The 18,909-nt window shown below is 45.7% G+C and overlaps 1 protein-coding gene across 19 annotated transcripts in view; it reads left to right on the forward strand.

The window, feature by feature from the left end:
* The window catches only part of LOC106587212 (CUGBP Elav-like family member 4), a 158,514-nt gene that overhangs the window by 134,217 nt on the left and 5,388 nt on the right, over positions 1–18,909 (forward strand). For 3 of the 19 annotated variants that reach the window (XM_045708352.1, XM_045708351.1, XM_045708369.1), the window contains 7 exons: positions 1,493–1,681; positions 2,348–2,495; positions 5,596–5,778; positions 6,387–6,449; positions 6,948–7,028; positions 8,380–8,523; positions 13,118–13,267. In XM_045708352.1, coding sequence (XP_045564308.1) covers positions 1,493–1,681; positions 2,348–2,495; positions 5,596–5,778; positions 6,387–6,449; positions 6,948–7,028; positions 8,380–8,523; positions 13,118–13,245 — 936 coding nt within the window. In that variant the 3' untranslated portion in view covers positions 13,246–13,267. The remainder of the gene's footprint in view (positions 1–1,492; positions 1,682–2,347; positions 2,496–5,595; positions 5,779–6,386; positions 6,450–6,947; positions 7,029–8,379; positions 8,524–13,117; positions 13,268–18,909) is intronic. The other 16 variants (XM_045708356.1, XM_045708355.1, XM_045708370.1 and 13 more) reach the window with 12 other exon arrangements.

The raw sequence follows: 18,909 nt of genomic DNA on the forward strand, positions 1-18,909 counted from the left end.
GCCTCCTCTCCTCTCTCCTCTCTCCTCTCCTCTCCCTGGACGTCATATGAAGAACTGACTCTGGTCTCTGTCTCTCTGCCTGTCTGGCAGCCTCCTCTCCTCTCCTCTCCTCTCCTCTCCTCTCCTCTCCTCTCCTCTCCTCTCCTCTCCTCTCCTCTCCCTGGACGTCATATGAAGAACTGACTCTGGTCTCTGTCTCTGAAATGATTTAATTGGATCCAAACTCAGAAGCACAGACATCAATACAGCACTATATCTGCCATAAGGCACTGTCATTAGTCAATACTTCTCCCTGTGCATGCCAAAGGCTCCAGTCAGACCTCATTATGGAGTATCGTATTCAGTTGAGCGGTGGGAGGGGGACTGGGACTCCTCTGGGACCACACTAAGAATCACAGTTCACTCCAATGTACACTGAGTATAGCCAACATTAGGAAAACCTTCCTAAAACTGAGTTGCAGAACAGCCTCAATTCGTCGGGACATGGACTCCACAACGTGTCAAATGCGTTCCATAGAGATGCTGATCCATGTTGACTCCAACGCTTCCCACAGTTGTCAGTTGGCTGGATGTCCTTTGGGTGGTGGACCATTCTTGATACACATGGGGAACTGTTGAGGGTGAAAAAAAACAGCAGTGTTGCCGTTCTTGACACAAGCCGGTGCACCTGGCACCTACTACCATACCCCGTTCAAAGACACTTCAATCTTTTGTCTTGCACACATACACAATCCATGTCTTAATTGTCTCAAGGCTTAAAAATCCTTCTTTAACCTGTCTCCTCCCGTTCATCTACACTGATTGAAGTGGATTTAACAAGTGGCATCCATAAGGGATCATAGCTTTCACCTGCAGGTGTTCCTAATGTTTTGTATACTCAGTGTGTACACTGGTAGTCTAAAGTTCACTAAACCCACAGATCATCTACTATTCCCACTGTCTCTACACAGCTCAGATTGGACTCATTTAAAACATGCACTGAGTCAGTCAGACCTTGTGTGGTGTGTGTCTGGTGTTGTGTAGTGTGTGTGTGTGTCGTGTAGTGTGTGTGGTCATGACTCAGTATGGTGTGTGTATGTGTAGGTGTGGTGTCCTGCGTTGAGGTGTGTGTGTGTGTGCGCGTAGTCATTGAGGTACGTGTCTTGACTGAGTGTGGTTTGTGTCTGTCCAGTGCTGAGATGAGTGTTGTCTTGACTGAGTGTGGTTTGTGTCTGTCCAGTGCTGAGATGAGTGTTGTCTTGACTGAGTGTGGTTTGTGTCTGTCCAGTGCTGAGATGAGTGTTTTCTTGACTGAGTGTGGTTTGTGTCTGTCCAGTGCTGAGATGAGTGTTGTCTTGACTGAGTGTGGTTTGTGTCTGTCCAGTGCTGAGATGAGTGTTTTCTTGACTGAGTGTGGTTTGTGTCTGTCCAGTGCTGAGATGAGTGTTGTCTTGACTGAGTGTGGTTTGTGTCTGTCCAGTGCTGAGATGAGTGTTGTCTTGACTGATTGCAGTGTGCGTATCCCCAGGGGGCGTCCTCCAGCCTGGTGGTGAAGTTTGCCGACACGGACAAGGAGCGGACCCTGCGTAGGATGCATCAGATGGCGGGCCAGCTCGGCATCTTCAGCCCCATGACCATCCAGTTTGGGGCCTATGGCGCCTACTCTCACGCTGTAAGTCTCGGCTCTACGGGGGAGGAGACGGTGAGCTTTTACACTCTGTGCATGCGAGTCACGGCTCCTCCTGATAGCTAGCTATACACACTCTGTCTATCTACGTTCACACCTGAAGTTAACATCTCCTCAAGTTTGGAAACTGTAGGGTTTGCACTCACACTGTAACTGACAGCTCGCCCTGGCAGGTGAGAATCACCCACTCACACACAGTGAAGAAGTCTGTCTGTCTGTCTGTCTGTCTGTCTGTCTGTCTGTCTGTCTGTCTGTCTGTCTGTCTGTCTGTCTGTCTGTCTGTCTGTCTGTCTGTCTGTCTGTCTGTCTGTCTGTCTGTCTGTCTGTCTGTCTGTCTGTCTGTCTGTCTGTCTGTCTGTCTGTCGGCTCTCTAGCGTCATCTCATTATATTGCGTTATCTGTTGTTTGTAATGAGCAGCAGCCCTGTAAAGCAGCGGTGCTGTTAAGTAGCAGGGCTCCGGGGCAACAGAGACCTGTCTATTCAACAACATGGCCAAGCAAACAGTGATGTGAAAGTAAACATGTCCCTCGTCCTGCGGCGATTTCACCCTGCCTCTCTCTCTCCCCGTCTCCCTTTCCCCCCTCTCACCATCTCCCTCCCTCTCTCTCCCACTGCCTACCTCTCCCTCCTCTTTCCCTCACCCCCCCTTCCTCTCTCTCTCTCTCTCTTCAATGCCACAGCAGATGATGCAACAGCAAGCAGCGCTAATGGCGGCGACCCAGAACTCGTATCTGAACCCCATGGCAGCCATCGCTGCGGCACAAATGCAGCAAATGGCAGCTTTCAACGTCAATGGTCTGGTGGCTGCCCCAATGACACCCTCCTCAGGTACAAATACACAGTCAGGACTGGACTCCCCGTCCTTCCCCAACCCTCCCTCCTACGTGCCTGTAATACTTCACTATATTCATTAGTGAGCCTTGTACAAGCCATGCTAATGTATGTATTCTGCCCTGGCTGTTAGTACATTTCTTTAGACGTTATCAGGTTTCTTTTCATGTCTGTCTCTTTTAAAAGGGACAAAAAAACTGTCTGCCTTTTGGTAGTGCTGAAGTCTAGAGAAAAAAAGAGTGTTCCCTTTTGGTAGTGGTGAAGTTAGAGATGACATTGCCAGAGTGACAGAGAGCCCTAAAGTAAGATAGAGAAGACATGTCGTGAGTGAGGCATGATGGGTTATGATGTATGACATCCCCCGGCCCTCATTGGCCGCCACAGTGTACGGCCTCTCTCTTTTTCTCTTTTTCTCTTTTTCTCTCTCTCTCTCTCTCTCTCTCTCTCTCTCTGTCTCTCTCCCTCCATCTCTCTCTCTCTCAATTCAATTCATTTCAATTAAGTGAAATAGATAAAAACAAAAGTAAATTAAACAATAGAAAATTAAACTCACAAAAGGTCCAAAAGAATACAGACATTTCTAATGTCATATTTTGTCTATATAGTGTTGTAATGATGTGCAAATAGTTAAAGTACAGAAGGGAAAATAAATCAAACTGAATATGGGTTGTATTTACAATGTTGTTTGTTCTTCCCTGGTTGCCTTTTTCTTCTGGCAACAGGTCACAAATCTTTCTGCTGTGATGGCACACTGTGGTATTTCACACAATAGATATGGGAGTTTATCAAAATTGGATTTGTTTTCGAATTCTTTGTGGGTTTGTGTAATCTGAGGGAAATATGTGTCTCTAATATGGTCATATATTTGGCAGGAGGTTAGGAAGTGCAGCTCTCTTGAGAGCCAGGTCTGCCTTCAGTGGCCTTTCTCAGTAGCAAGCCTATGCTCACTGATTCTGTACATAGTCAAATCTTTCCTTAATTTAGGCTCAGTCACAGTGGTCAGATACCAAATAGCCTTCTAGTTTGCTCTGTTTTTTTGTAAATTCTTTCCAATGTGTCAAGTAATTATATTTTTGATTTCTCATGCTTTGGTTGGGTCTAATTATGTTGCTGTCCTGGGGCTCTGTGGGGTCTGTTTGTGTTTGTGAACAGAGCCCCAGGACCAGCTTGCTTAGGGGACTCTTCTCCAGGTTCATCTCTCTGTAAGTGATGGCTTTGTTATGGAAGGTTTGGGAATCGCTTCCTTTAGGTGGTTGTAGAATTTAACGACTCTTTTCTGGATTTTGATAATTAGCAGGTATCGGCCTAATTCTGCTCTGCATGCATTATTTGTTTTTTTACATTGTACACAGAGGATATTTTTGCAGAATTCTGCATGCAGTCTCAATTTGGTGTTTGTCCCATTTTGTGAATTCTTGGTTGGTGAGTGGACCACAGACCTCACAACCATAAAGGGCAATGGGTTCTATAACTGAGTCAAGTATTTTTTGACAGATCCTAATTTGTATATTGGATTTTATGTTCCTTTTGATGGCATAGAAGGCCCTTCTTGCCTTGTCTCTCAGATCGTTCATAGCTTTGTGGAAGTTACCTGTGGCGCTGATGTTTGGGCCGAGGTATGTATAGTTTTTTTGTGTGCCTTAGGGCAACGGTGTCTAGATGGAATTTGTATTCGTAGTCCTGGCAACCGGACCTTTTTTGGAACACCATTATTTTTGTCTTACTGAGATATTTGTTTTTGTTTTAGTTTTTTTGTAGATTTCCACACTACTTTCCTTCCTTCTATAGCATTTATTAATATTATTCAGTTCCTTTGGCTTTGATGCCTCATGATTGAGCAAAGCTCTGTTCAAGTAGAGTGTGACTTTGCTGTGATCTGATAGGGGTGTCAGTGGACTGACTGTGAACACTCTGAGAGATTTTGGGTTGAGGTCAGTGATAAAGTAGTCTACAGTTTTACTGCCAAGAGCTGATCTATATGTGTACCTACCATAGAAGTCCCCTCGAAGCCTACCATTGACTATGTACATACCCAGCGTCCGACAGAGCTGCAGGCCTTGTGACCCGTTTTTGTTGGTTATGTTGTCATAGTTGTGTTTGTGGGGCATATGGGGGAGGACATGCTGTCACCTCCAGGTAGGTGTTTGTCCCCCTGTGTGCTGAGAGTGTCAGGTTCTTGTCCAGTTCTGGCATTTAGGTCGCCACAGACTAGTACATGTCCCTGGACCTGGAAATGTTTGATCTCCGCCTCTAGGATGGAGAAGCTGTCATCGTTAAAGTTTTTGGATTCTATTGGGGGGATATAGGTACCACACATGAGGACATTTTTCTCTGTTGAGATAATTTCCTTATTAATTTCTAGCCAGATGTAAAATGTTCCTGTTTTGACAAATTTAATTGAGTGGGTTAGGTCTGTCTCTCTCTCTCTCTCTCTCTCTCTCTCTCTCTCTCTCTCTCTCTCTCTCTCTGTCTCTCTCTCCTTATCTCTCTCTGTCTCTCTCTCGCTCTCTCTCCTTCTCTCTCTCTCACGGGCCACTGTTTGTGTGTTTCCGGGAACACGGCCAATCTGATGACTTTGGATGCAAAGTCCTTGACTATACAATATACGAGCAAAGATTTGTGGGAGATAATCCTGGACCTGAGTTTGACCTGTCTTCCTGGCCCTTGTCGTGAAGAGCTTTGATGGCTCGACACTAAGTAGGCTGACTGGCCCAAGACAGGGGCTCCACACGTCTCTCTAAATGAATTAAATAAAGTGGCTCAGTCACCTCTGCATCCATCCACCATCTGTAATCCACAAAGCCTACATACACCCAGGTAATGCCTTTCAAATTTAATCCTACATGACTTAAATGCCCTTCACCGGGATTAGGGAGAAGAAGAATATTCCATCTGGCACAAGACGAGAGAGCATGGACAAGGTGACAAACCTGAAATGTGGCCAGGGGGAGAAGCTGAGGCCACTAACAGACAGAGAGGCCCCAGCCCCAGTGTCCAATTAGATGCTGGTCAGAGAGAGGCTGCAGACTGTGGAGTGTGAACCATGTCCACCATGGCCTGTGGTCCCAGTAATGAAACAGGGTTGCTCTATTTACAGGCACCAGCACGCCGCCGGGTATCAATTCCACGGCCGTGCCCAGCCTAGCAGCGCCCATGGGGGTCAACGGGTTCGCATCCCTCCCACCCCAGACCAACGGTCAGCCTACCAACGAGCCAATCTACACCAATGGGATCCACCCCTACCCAGGTGAGACAGCCAATGGGATTCACCTCTACTCAGGTGAGCCAATCTAACAGCACTTTCATTCATTTGACATGTAGCATTTTCTTAACTAGGATAAAAACATTATATATGATATTTTTGTAGAGGGAGACCTGGCAAGATAGTCTTAGGATAGTCTTAGGTGACTGCCATACCGCAATCAGAATAGGAGTGTGATGGTGGTTGTGAGAGTCAAATATGAGTTTGAAGATGGTTTAAGAAAAGCAAGCTGAGCTTTCATGATGAGCGAGTCAATGCATCCGTCAGTGCATTATGGTTAATATGATGAGCGTAAAAAGCTTCTTAATGCTGTGTGCTCCTGATGATTCCTGAACAACTGACACATCATCATGCACTTGACTCCTTGATGCATTATGTAAGGCAGCTGCAGTGATAATGAACCACAAAGCAGTTTGTTATGGCATGTTGTTAATATTTGATGCAAACATCTGGGGGGCGAACAGGAATTTTGAAGAACTGTGAAATATGACAACTCGAATCTATGTGTGACACCACCCTTTGTCTCGCTCTCTCTCTCTCTCTCTCTCTCTCTCTCTCTCTCTCTCTCTCCTCTCTTTCTCTCCCCCCCTCTCTCTCTCTGTCGCTCTCTCTTTCTCTCTCTGCAGCACAGAGCCCTACAGTGAGTGACCCTCTCCAGCAGGCTTACGCCGGTGTGCAGCACTACGCAGGTGACCTCCCTCTCCTCACTCCCCCCCATCTCTTTCTCTCCCTCTCTCCCTGTCTGTCACTCTAGCAGAGACTATGGCTGCTAAAGATAGCCCAGAGGACTGGCCAATTTTCTCCAGGATTAGGAAACTTTACATTAGGATTTGAACGGATTTCCAGTGGACTTGATTATATACCCACACAAAAATCTTAATTCCAAAAGTACCCTGAGAACTGTGTTCCAGACACCCCTCTACATGATTGTGATATAGATAGACACTAAGACCTCTCCTCTTTAACCATCTATCAGGATAGGAAGAGGCTCTCATTCCTGTATTGTATGTGTTCCTGTTTAGACAGAGAGTGTAATGATCCACAATGAAAGTGTGTTTGGGCTCCAAGCCATAATGCAATTTATTTTTTCAGTGTCTGGAGGACGTGAACAATAGAATCATGATTTAAGTTGTTGCAAATGGAGATGTAACATCCCACTCTGGCTCTTCTCCTTCTCTTTGCAACAGCAGCCTACCCTGCCGCATATGCACCAATCAGTCAAGCATTCCCCCAGCAACCCGCCATCATCCCCCAGCAACAGAGAGAAGGTAAGAGCTAGCGGGAGCGACCACCCAAGAAAAAAGGTGATAATTACCATGTTATATTCTAATGTACGGCTGCTTTGAATTAGCCAGGGAGAGGAAACACTGGGCTGGAAAATGGGAGAAAAAGAGAACTTCATTTAAAGGAGTTTAACATTAGCAGGCAGCAAGATGGAGAAGTTACTCTGTCATTATTCAAAAACTGGACTAATTCAAACTCGCAGTGTTCGACTGGTTAATCAGTCCATTACAATGTGTTTAAGTGGTTATAAATATTCATTAGATGAATTAGCTGCATGCAAAATCATTTATTAACATTCCTAGTTTAGTGTTAGTACCACAGCATTAAATGTAATAAAGCATAGTGTATGCTGTAATGACAAATCACTCTTCCTGACACTGTTAGTCAGATAGAATTATTCATTTATGTTATTGTACAGTATGTGATGGTTATGAATATGATTATTAGTCAACATGGAAAATCTGAAATTACTCTAAGTGTTCTAACATTGCATAAGAGGGATAATTTTATTGCAGTGTATTTTGCCAAGCATTGTGGTCTACCTGGTCCCATCCTTGAGTTAAATGAAGCTTGCATTAGGGTTATGTGACTGCTATACTTAAGCCACAGAGCTGCTCCTCTTCCTGACAGTGTGTCAGCCCCACTGGCCTGTCTCTGACTCAGATCTGGATCCTTCCCTCTCTGACTTGGCTGTTGGCTGGTCTCCCAGTCTGTCTACCCCAGTCTGCAGCCTCCAGGAGACTGCAGCCGCAGCAGCCCCATTTCATGAGACACGCCTAAACTAACAAACAGGCAGAATAAAGCCACAAACTCAGACTGTAAAACCACAGCTCTCTATCATACTGTGTGTGTCCTCTATCTGGGCCAGGGAGTCAGCAGCAGCCTCTTATCAGCCTTCTCACCAGCCACAGGCTCATCTCGTCATGCTATCATCCCGGAGCAATGAGACAGGGAACAATCCATGCAGCCACTAGCACAGCCCACCAAGCAGCCCGCAGCCCACATCTATCTCTCTCTCTCTCTCTCTCTCTCTCTCTCTCTCTCTCTCTCTCTCTCTCTCTCTCTCTCTCTCTCTCTCTCTCTCTCTCTCTCTCTCTCTCTCTCTCTCTCTCTCTCTCCAGTCTACTCCTCACCTCATCAGAAGGCCATGTACTCTATGTGGCATCCGGGTGTGTGTGGAGACTGAAGCGAGATTGGGAGCCAGTCAGTCCTGTCCTACTGTCAGCTAGTAATTGGGGCAGACACTGGGCTTATGTCATCATGTATGCTCTGCCTGTCCTCTCCTTCTATTTCCCCATGTAACCTCTATAGTTTGTTGTTGTTATTTCCCTCCAGGGCCGGAAGGCTGCAACCTGTTTATTTACCATCTGCCCCAGGAGTTTGGAGATGCAGAATTAATGCAAATGTTCCTGCCTTTCGGCAACGTCATCTCCGCCAAAGTCTTCGTGGACCGGGCGACCAATCAAAGCAAGTGTTTTGGTGAGTCAGTGAGTCAAAGCTGTCCTCTCTGCTGAGAAGAAAAAGAACCGGATGAGAAGTCGACTGTGATGTTTGGCAATCTTCTCATGTCCCACTTTGGATTCTGCATTTAGTTGTATTTTCCTTTATTCCCTGTGTCTATCCTAATCAAGTTGCAATTAACATTTTAAAAGTGGCGTTACATGCGAGTGAGCAGGGAGGAGAGGGTGATGAGAGGGATGCGTGCTTCGCTCCTTAAGTTCAACTCATCAGCAGATGCTTATGAGACACTGGGAGCGGGTGAGAGTGGAGGAGGGGCGATTTGTTTCTAACTACCTCCAGTTTAAGCCCACAGCTCCCCAAGTTCAAGTACATGCCTATTACCATGTAGCTAGACATGTAGTATAGGGGAATGTAGTCACCATAAGCCTTGTCCTTCTGGCTATTAGCGTTTCACCTTCAACAAACATACTATAAAACTATGGTTCCCCAGCCTCTATGGATAGCCCCTAGAGACCCAGCCTCCCAGCCTCCTATCCAACACCTTCCTCCCACACAGCCTGTAGGGATGAGTCTGGGTGGTGGTGGAGGATGTGCAGGTGGACTGTGTGATCTTCAGGAGGTAATAATAGACCTGTTTGAGCCCTAGACAGCAGCACCCACGAGATGAGGAGCTGGACTGCAGAAACGGACCACTGGCCTCCTATATGGGCTGTCTAGGATGAGAATAGCATGTCTATCACTGCTCTACGAGGAAGGACAAAGAGGCTGTGACTCCACGCATCTCACCATTATTTTCCCATGCAGCTATTAATTAAGATCTTGGCTGAAAAACAATCATTTAACCTCTCATTTTTTCTCCTTCCTTTTTATAGTCTGAGCCCCGGGGCTCTTGTGAGAGACATTAACAAATTAGACAGAAGATGCTATGGATTAAGTGAACTAAATCACTACTCTACTGCAGCAACAGGGGAAGCAATTTGATCCCTCTTCAGTTCAAAATGGGAGATTAATTTTTTCTATGCACATTAGATGCAACACACACATACAAACAATGCATGTGCACAGACATATACATGCGTAATGTGTGTGTGTGTGTGTGTGTGTGTGTGTGTGTGTGTGTGTGTGTGTGTGTGTGTGTGTGTGTGTGTGTGTGTGTGTGTGTGTGTGTATGTGCGCACACGCCTTATGATTCTCAGTGATTGACAACAGGCAATTAGCCAATGTCATCATTTATGAATCCAGGGTAGTCATTGACTTACTGAGATGAGGCAAAGTCACAGTTTAAAAAGTGACATAGTCAATGTGAACAAGAGTGTTCCAAACACATTAAGACCAAATTCCATGGCAGTTGAGCATACATGTACATCCTCTCTGGTAATTGTTAGCTGTTGGTGTTAATTATCAGCTTCAGAATATCAGATGTGCAGCTGAAGAAGATGGTGGATCCGTCACTGAACGACCAGCTGACCCAAATGAGTTTGTTGAGGAAAAGCACAGCGAGATCTTAAAAGACTGGCTTTAGAGTGGGATGTTGAGTTTCTGGCTGTTTCAAGGTCTTAGTCTGGGGTCTGTTGGGATACACTGTTATTTTCATCCTCCATGTTTAGTTACTCAATATTGACATTTAAGGATGATCAAAGCTCACCTCTCTAAGTGGTATTAGTGGAGCAAAAATTGATTTTAGAAGGTCCTCTGAAAGCACTGCATACACACTCGCAGACTAACCCTTACAATTGAAATAGATTATCCTCTGTTTTTAGAAGAACAGCAAGCAGCACTCTATTGTTTTGGTTGGCTTAAAGTGGGAGCAGTCCCCTTCAAGCTGTTTCACAACGTCCGTCAGCATCTAGCTGTGCAGATCCCTACAGCTTAGACACTAAGTCACCGCACCCAGGAGTCATGCAGCGCTGTAGAATGATAAGACTGTGGTCTTTGTCAGTACTCCACTCTCACCTGCAAATCAAAACCTTGTCCGTAATACACTACAACGATTTTACAGAGGAATGAACATCGTTTTCTCAGCTGAAGAGCTGCGAGGGAACATGAAATGATGATTCATACATGACAGTATTCAATCTCCTCTCACTAAGGCTGTTTAGGGTGTTTTACATTGTGCTGTGCAATGAATGTGTCCCAGTCAAGTGCTGCTAGTCCTTCTGAAATGTACAGTGCTGTATAAAACATCATAATAAACCTGCCGGCTGACTGATTTACATGGTGTAAAGGGGGCCAGGATTTACCACGCTTCTAGTCTGCTCTTTTCTTTGTCCTCTCTTTCTTCACCATCTTCTTCTTCCCCTTTTTCCCCTTCCTGACCTTTTGGGGTTGGGATGTAAATGCAAGGTTGAGATTGATGAGAGCAGGATGTGAGGGGGATCGCTGCTGTCTGACAGGCCCTTCCCTGCTCAGTTTGTTTAAAGGGTTTGTAAAAGCAGGAGCCTTATCTCTCCCCACCTGACAAAACCCTGCCCTCTCCCTCAAAATTAAACTGGACCCATAGCAACGTGATCAAATCAGCTGGCAAGTGGAAAATTCAGGCCTTCAATCACGGGGGTGTCTAATAAGAGCAGGCAGGAGTACCAGTGTGGAAAGCTCTGGGCTCATTCCGCCCCAACACCCAGGTGATAACTCAGAGTACATGCATGGCAGGGGAGAGGAGAGGCTGGCACCTCTATTCACAGGCTGGGGAGAAGAGAGACTGACACCTTTACTCACAGGCAGGGGAGAGGAGAGACTGACACCTTTACTCACAGGCAGGGGAGAGGAGAGGAGAGGCTGACACCTTTACTCACAGGCAGGGGAGAGGAGAGGAGAGACTGACACCTTTACTCACAGGCAGAGGAGAGGAGAGACTGACACCTTTACTCACAGGCAGAGGAGAGGAGAGACTGACACCTTTACTCACAGGCAGAGGAGAGGAGAGACTGACACATTTACTCACAGGCAGGGGAGAGGAGAGACTGACACCTTTACTCACAGGCAGGGGAGAGGAGAGACTGACACCTTTACTCACAGGCAGGGGAGAGGAAAGACTGACACCTTTACTCACAGGCAGAGGAGAGGAAAGACTGACACCTTTACTCACAGGCAGAGGAGAGGAGAGGAGAGACTGACACTTTTACTCACAGGCAGGGGAGAGGAAAGACTGACACCTTTACTCACAGGCAGAGGAGAGGAGAGGCTGACATCTTTACTCACAGGCAGGGGAGAGGAAAGACTGACACCTTTACTCACAGGCAGGGGAGAGGAGAGGAGAGACTGACACTTTTACTCACAGGCAGGGGAGAGGAGATGCTGACATCTTTACTCACAGGCAGGGGAGAGGAGAGGCTGACACCTTTACTCACAGGCAGGGGAGAGGAAAGACTGACACCTTTACTCACAGGCAGAGGAGAGGAGAGACTGACACTTTTACTCACAGGCAGGGGAGAGGAGAGGCTGACACCTTTACTCACAAGCAGGGGAGAGGAGAGGCTGACATCTTTACTCACAAGCAGGGGAGAGGAGAGGCTGACACCTTTACTCACAAGCAGGGGAGAGGAGAGGCTGACACCTTTACTCACAAGCAGGGGAGAGGAGAGGCTGACACCTTTACTCACAAGCAGGGGAGAGGAGAGGCTGGCACCTTTACTCACCGGCAGGGGAGAAGAGAGAAGAGGCAGGCACCTCTACTCACAGGCAGGGGAGAGACACCTCTACTCATGGCACCCTCCACCTTCCCGCACCTACACCCACTACGCCCCGCCCTGAACCTGGCACCATGCTCCAACCCTGCTCCTCTTACTCCACACACACAAACACACACACACACACACACACACACACACACACACACACACACACACACACACACACACACACACACACACACACACACACACACACACATACATGCACTTTCACTTCCACCTTGCTATGCTTAGAGATGTACATATGTAGGATCTTAATTTGAGCCAGTTTGCTACAGCAGGAAAATGATCCTGCAGCTACAGGAAATGTGAATTATTATGTGGATTATAATTAATGGACATTTTTATAAGGGTTGATACATTTTTCGTAAGGGAATATAATTTCTAAAATTTCAAAGTGGAAATTACAAACTTGTTAAGCCTTTTTAAACCTTAAACACAATACAAGTTTTAAAATTCCTGCATTGCAGTTCTCCTGAAACAGGGTGATCAAATTAAGATCCTACATCTGTACAGACCAACGCTCATACACACAGATATTCTCTGTCAGTTTCTCAAACACATATGCACAGAAAACAAAACCTCACACGCAGTGTGACACTCCTTTTCATCTCATCTGCTACTCCGTTGTTCAAATTACACCCTCTGACTTCTAACACTCCACAATTAGGTTTTTTGACATCTATGTCATTAACCATTTCGTTATTTTGTGTAATCATGTTTTTATTTCAGGGAATTTCAATTTACCTCCTGAATAGAGAAAATGAAGACCCATTGTTGTTGCATTGTTGGAAGCTAAAAAGGGGTCTCTCTCTTTCTTCCCTTTTTCATTATTTCTTTCTCCGCCTCTCTCCATCTCTCCTTCACTCTCTCTCTCTCTCTCTCTCTCTCTCTCTCTCTCCCCCTCCTTCTTTCTGTCCCAGGCTTTGTGAGCTTCGATAACCCGTCCAGTGCCCAGGCGGCTATCCAGGCCATGAATGGTTTTCAGATAGGCATGAAGCGGCTGAAGGTGCAGCTGAAGCGGCCAAAGGACGCCAACCGACCTTACTGACCCCTCTGCCGTCCACATCCAGGTAAGAGCAGACGCCATGCTATGCCCACATTCATGCCCAGAGCCAGGGTTGAATGGCAGACAGCCCCTCAGGGTGCTGGCCAATGAGGAGGGAGTAGGAGGGGCAGTGGGCTGACATGTCTGCCTCCCCCCTGCTAAACTCCAATCCCACGATGAGGGCTACTGCATACCTGAAACATGTTATTTTGGTTGTATACGTTAGACTACACATCATTGCAACATAAGACCAGTACATGTGTTTCCATTGTATATTTCCATAAACAATTTGTAAATCATATTTGTATGTTTTACAATGGCCTCACCAAAGTGAAGGGATTGCAATAATGGCATATACAGTATAATGTGTAATGGAAATGATAAATGCTACCTTAATTTCTTGTCAGATAGCATTTGAATAAAGACATGTAGCACTAATTGAAAGGAGGCTGTCTGAGCGGACTGCCCGAGGAGAGGAGAAGAGAGGGGGAATGACTTTGATGTAACACGTTGATGAGGGACAAGTGGAGAATGTCCTGAACAATGATGAGGACATGCTAGTCATTATGACATCCTCACTGTGTCTCTAACAACAGCCATTTGTGTGTGTGTGTGTGTGTGTGTGTGTGTGTGTGTGTGTGTGTGTGTGTGTGTGTGTGTGTGTGTGTGTGTGTGTGTGTGTGTGTGTGTGTGTGATGGGGGTAAGTCTGTCTGGGTTTGGTCTCCTGCCGTTCTGACTGCTCAGTATGTGTTTATTCTTCTCATTGTTAGAGCAACACATTGTCTGTACGTGTGTAGTATTCACCGTTCATCCCATGTACTCTCCTGTCCGGTCCACTCCGGGCTCTATCTGTGTGAGATTTTAAGTTGTTTCTTGATTTGTTTTGGGGGTAAATAAATTGAGTGTGAGATCAATTTCACTGAAAAGCACACAAAATGTAATACAGCATTTTCAAGCCAGAAATATGCCCTTAGATGTAGGTGTAGATTGTTTAAAAGAGGATAAATCATCTATAAATGATATTTAGAGATTGACTGAAAGTTTTGTATTACCAATGTAATAACCTCAAACTTATGATTTAAAAAGACCATTCTTCTCCACTCTTCTACTAACTCAGTAATTCTGCCGACAATTTCTGGGTCTTAAAGAATTTATAAATGGCTAAAGGTACTCAATGTACATACCAACATCATAGCATAAAATGCATGGACAAAATCCAATTATTTAGAGTGTGACTGTGTTCGTTTGAGATGTACAATATGCCATTTGGCCTGGTCTTATCTTTGTGAATACAGTGCAACACTCTAGTCTTTTACCCTATAAATGTTCTCTGACTGAAAAGCCTCTCAGAACTGCTTCAAAAAGAAAAATAAAGTCCATTATTTTATTTCTTTTTGAAGGTTCCATTTTTATCTCTATATTTCCCATTGTATTTGTTGATTTGTTGACTTTGTTGACTTTTTCATTTTGACAGTAATAACCTCCCTTCATTTCGTTTGTCAGCCAGAGACGTTGAGAGAGAGAGGCTGGAATAAATGGGAAAGTAAAGTCTACATCATATTTACCACTTGATAAAAAAATAGGAATTCCACCGCTTCTCTTCTTCTTTTGTTTTGCACCCAACCCAACCTGCCAACCGGCCAATCATAACATGAGATGGCCTCTCCATGGTCGTTGTGTGGCCAACCAGTAGCCACCAGTCACGGGGACTCGTTCCCAGTTCCCACACCTGTAAGTTGAACCCATGGTGTCATTTTATTTTGGATGACGTCATGTTGCAGGACTGTGACTGCGTGCGTTGCATGACGTGGCGTCGAGTCCTTTCTATATCTCTATTTCTATTTTCGCCCTCTTTTTAATATGTTTTTGGCAGCTTGTGAAGTGCAGTAAATGGATGCCTTTTTGATTGCTGCTAGCTGTTGCTAGGTACATCTGACATGCTGATTGACTGGTTGATCATGATCAATGATGACGTGACTTTTGACCTTATTTGCTGTTGTAACGTGACCTTGTGTGTTTAATTTGTTGAATGTGTATGGATATTCTGTACCTCTCTCTCTCTCTCTCTCTCTCTCTCTCTCTCTCTCTCTCTCTCTCTCTATCTCTGGGTGTGAATACTATATATATATATATATATATCACATATATATACACATATACAGTTTCTTCAGAAAGTATTCACACCCCTTGAGTTTTTCCTCATTTTGTTGTGTTACAGCCTGAATCTAAAATACACTGCTCAAAAAAATAAAGGGAACACTAAAATAACACATCCTAGATCTGAATGAATGAAATAATCTTATTAAATACTTTTTTCTTTACATAGTTGAATGTGCTGACAACAAAATCACACAAAAATAATCAATGGAAATCCAATTTATCAACCCATGGAGGTCTGGATTTGGAGTCACACTCAAATTAAAGTGGAAAACCACACTACAGGCTGATCCAACTTTGATGTAATGTCCTTAAAACAAGTCAAAATGAGGCTCAGTAGTGTGTGTGGCCTCCACGTGCCTGTATGACCTCCCTACAACGCCTGGGCATGCTCCTGATGAGGTGTGGGATGGTCTCCTGAGGGATCTCCTCCCAGGCCTGGACTAAAGCATCCGCCAACTCCTGGACAGTCTGTGGTGCAACGTGGCGTTGGTGGATGGAGCGAGACATGATGTCCCAGATGTGATCAATTGGATTCAGGTCTGGGGAACGAGCGGGCCAGTCCATAGCATCAATGCCTACCTCTTGCAGGAACTGCTGACACCCTCCAGCCACATGAGGTCTAGCATTGTCTTGCATTAGGAGGAACCCAGGGCCAACCGCACCAGCATATGGTCTCACAAGGGGTCTGAGGATCTCATCTCGGTACCTAATGGCAGTCAGTCTACCTCTGGCGAGCACATGGAGGGCTGTGCGGCCCCCCAAAGAAATGCCACCCCACACCATGACTGACCCACCGCCAAACCGGTCATGCTGGAGGATGTTGCAGGCAGCACAACGTTCTCCACGGCGTCTCCAGACTCTGTCACGTCTGTCACATGTGCTCAGTGTGAACCTGCTTTCATCTGTGAATAGCACAGGGCGCCAGTGGCGAATTTGCCAATCTTGGTGTTCTCTGGCAAATGCCAAACGTCCTGCACAACCCCCACCTGTGGATGTCGGCCCCTCATACCACCCTCATGGAGTCTGTTTCTGACCGTTTGAGCAGACACATGCACATTTGTGGCCTGCTGGAGGTCATTTTACAGGGCTCTGGCAGTACTCCTCCTGCTCCTCCTTGCACAAAGGCGGAGGTAACGGTCCTGCTGCTGGGTTGTTGCCCTCCTACGGCCTCCTCCACGTCTCCTGATGTACTTGCCTGTCTCCTGGTAGCGCCTCCATGCTCTGGACACTATGCTGACAGACACAGCAATCCTTCTTGCCACAGCTCGCATTGATGTGCCATCCTGGATTAGCTGCACTACCTGAGCCACTTGTGTGGGTTGTAGACTCCGTCTCATGCTACCACTAGAGTGAAAGCACCGCCAGCATTCAAAAGTGACCAAAACATCAGCCAGGAAGCATAGGAACTGAGAAGTGGTCTGTGGTCACCACCTGCAGAACCACTCCTTTATTGGGGGTGTCTTGCTAATTGCCTATAATTTCCACCTGTTGTCTATTCCATTTGCACAACAGCATGTGAAATGTATTGTCAATCAGTGTTGCTTCCTAAGTGGACAGTTTGATTTCACAGAAGTGTGATTGACTTGGAGTTACATTGTAATGTTTAAGTGTTCCCTTTATTTTTTTGAGCAGTGTATATTAAATTGAGATTTTGTGTCACTGGCCTACACACAATACCCCATGTCAAAGAGGAGTTGTGTTTTTAGAAATGTTTACAAATTAAAAGCTGAAATGTCTTGAATCAATAAGTATTCAACTTTGTTATGGCAAGCCTAAATAAGTTCAGGAGTACAAATGTGCTTACAAGTCACATAATAACTTGCATGGACTCACTCTGTGTGCAATAATAGTGTTTAATATGATTTATAATGACTACCTCATGTCTGTACCCCACACATACTATTGTCTGTAAGGTCCCTCAGTCAAGCAGTGAATTTTAAACACAGATTTAACCACAAAGACCAGGGATGTTTTCCAATTACTCACAAAGAAGGGCACCTATTGGTAGATGGGTCAAAATAAAAAAGCAGAGATTGAATATCCCATTCAGCATGGTGAAATTATTAATTACACTTTGACCCAGTCACTATAAAAGACACAGGCGTCCTTCCTAGGTCAGTTGCCAGAGAGGAAGGAAACTACTCAGGGATTTCAACATGAGGCCAATGGTGACTTTAAAACAGTTACAGAGTTTCATGTGATAGGAGAAAATCAAATCAAATCAAATGTGTCACATGCGCCGAATACAACAGCTGTAGACCTCACAGTGAAATGCTTACTTACAAGCCCTTAACCAAGGATGCAGTTTTAAGAAAATACAAAAAAAAGAATATTTAGAAAAAAGTAAGAGATAATAAAAACAAATAATTAAAGAGCAGCAGCGAATAACAATAGCGGGGCTACATACAGGGGGTGCCGGTAAAGAGTCAATGTGTCAATGTGCGGGGGGTACCGGTGTCGAGGTAATTGAGATAATTATGTACATGCAGGTAGGGTTGTTAAAGTGGCTATGCATAGATAATAGCAGAGAGTAGTAGCAGCGTGGGGGGTGCAAATAGTCTGGGTAGCCATTTGATTAGCTGTTCAGGAGTCTTATGGCTTGGGGGTAGAAGCTGTTTAGAAGCCTCTTGGACCTAGACTTGGCACTCCGGTACCACGTTCTGTGCGGTAGCAGAGAGAACAGTCTATGACTAGAGTGGCTGGAGTCTTTGACGATTTTTAGGGCCTTCCTCTGACACCGCCTGGTATAGAGGTCCTGGATGGCAGGAAGCTTGTCCCCGGTGATGTACTGGGCCGTACGCGCTACCATCTGTAGTGCCTTGCGGTCGGAGGCTGAGCAGTTGCCATACCAGGCAGTGATGCAACCCATGAGGATGCTCTCGATGGTGCAGCTGTAAAATCTTTTGAAGATGTGAGGAGCCATGCCAAATCTTTTCAGTCTTCTGAGGGGGAATAGGTTTTGTCGTGCCCTCTTCACGACTGTCTTGGTGTGCTTGGACCATGTTAGTTTGTTGTTGATGTGGACGCCAAGGAACTTGAAGCTCTCAACCTGCTCCACTAAAGCCCCGTCGATGAGAATGGGGTTGTGCTCGGTACTCATATTCCTGTAGCCCACAATAATCTCCTTTATCTTGATCACGTTGAGGGAGAGGTTGTTGTCCTTGCACCACATGGTCAGGTCTCTGACCTCCTCCCTATAAGCTGTCTCATTGTTGTCAGTGATCAGGCCTACCACTGTTGTTTCATCAGCAAACCTAATGATGGTGTTGGAGTCGTGCCTGGCCGTGCAGTCATGAGTGAACAGGGAGCACTGGAGGGGACTGAGCACGCACCCCTGAGGGGCACCAGTGTTGAAGATCAGCGTGGCGGATGTGATGTTACCTAACCTTACCCCCTGGGTGCGGCCCGTCAGGAAGTCCAGGATCCAGTTGCAGAGGGAGGTGTTTAGTCCCAGGGTCCTTAGCTTATTGATGAGCTTTGAGGACACTATGGTGTTGAATGCTGAG

The sequence above is a fragment of the Salmo salar genome, chromosome ssa26, assembly GCF_905237065.1.
Source record: "Salmo salar chromosome ssa26, Ssal_v3.1, whole genome shotgun sequence".
In the NCBI taxonomy this organism is placed as follows: Eukaryota; Metazoa; Chordata; class Actinopteri; order Salmoniformes; family Salmonidae; genus Salmo; species Salmo salar.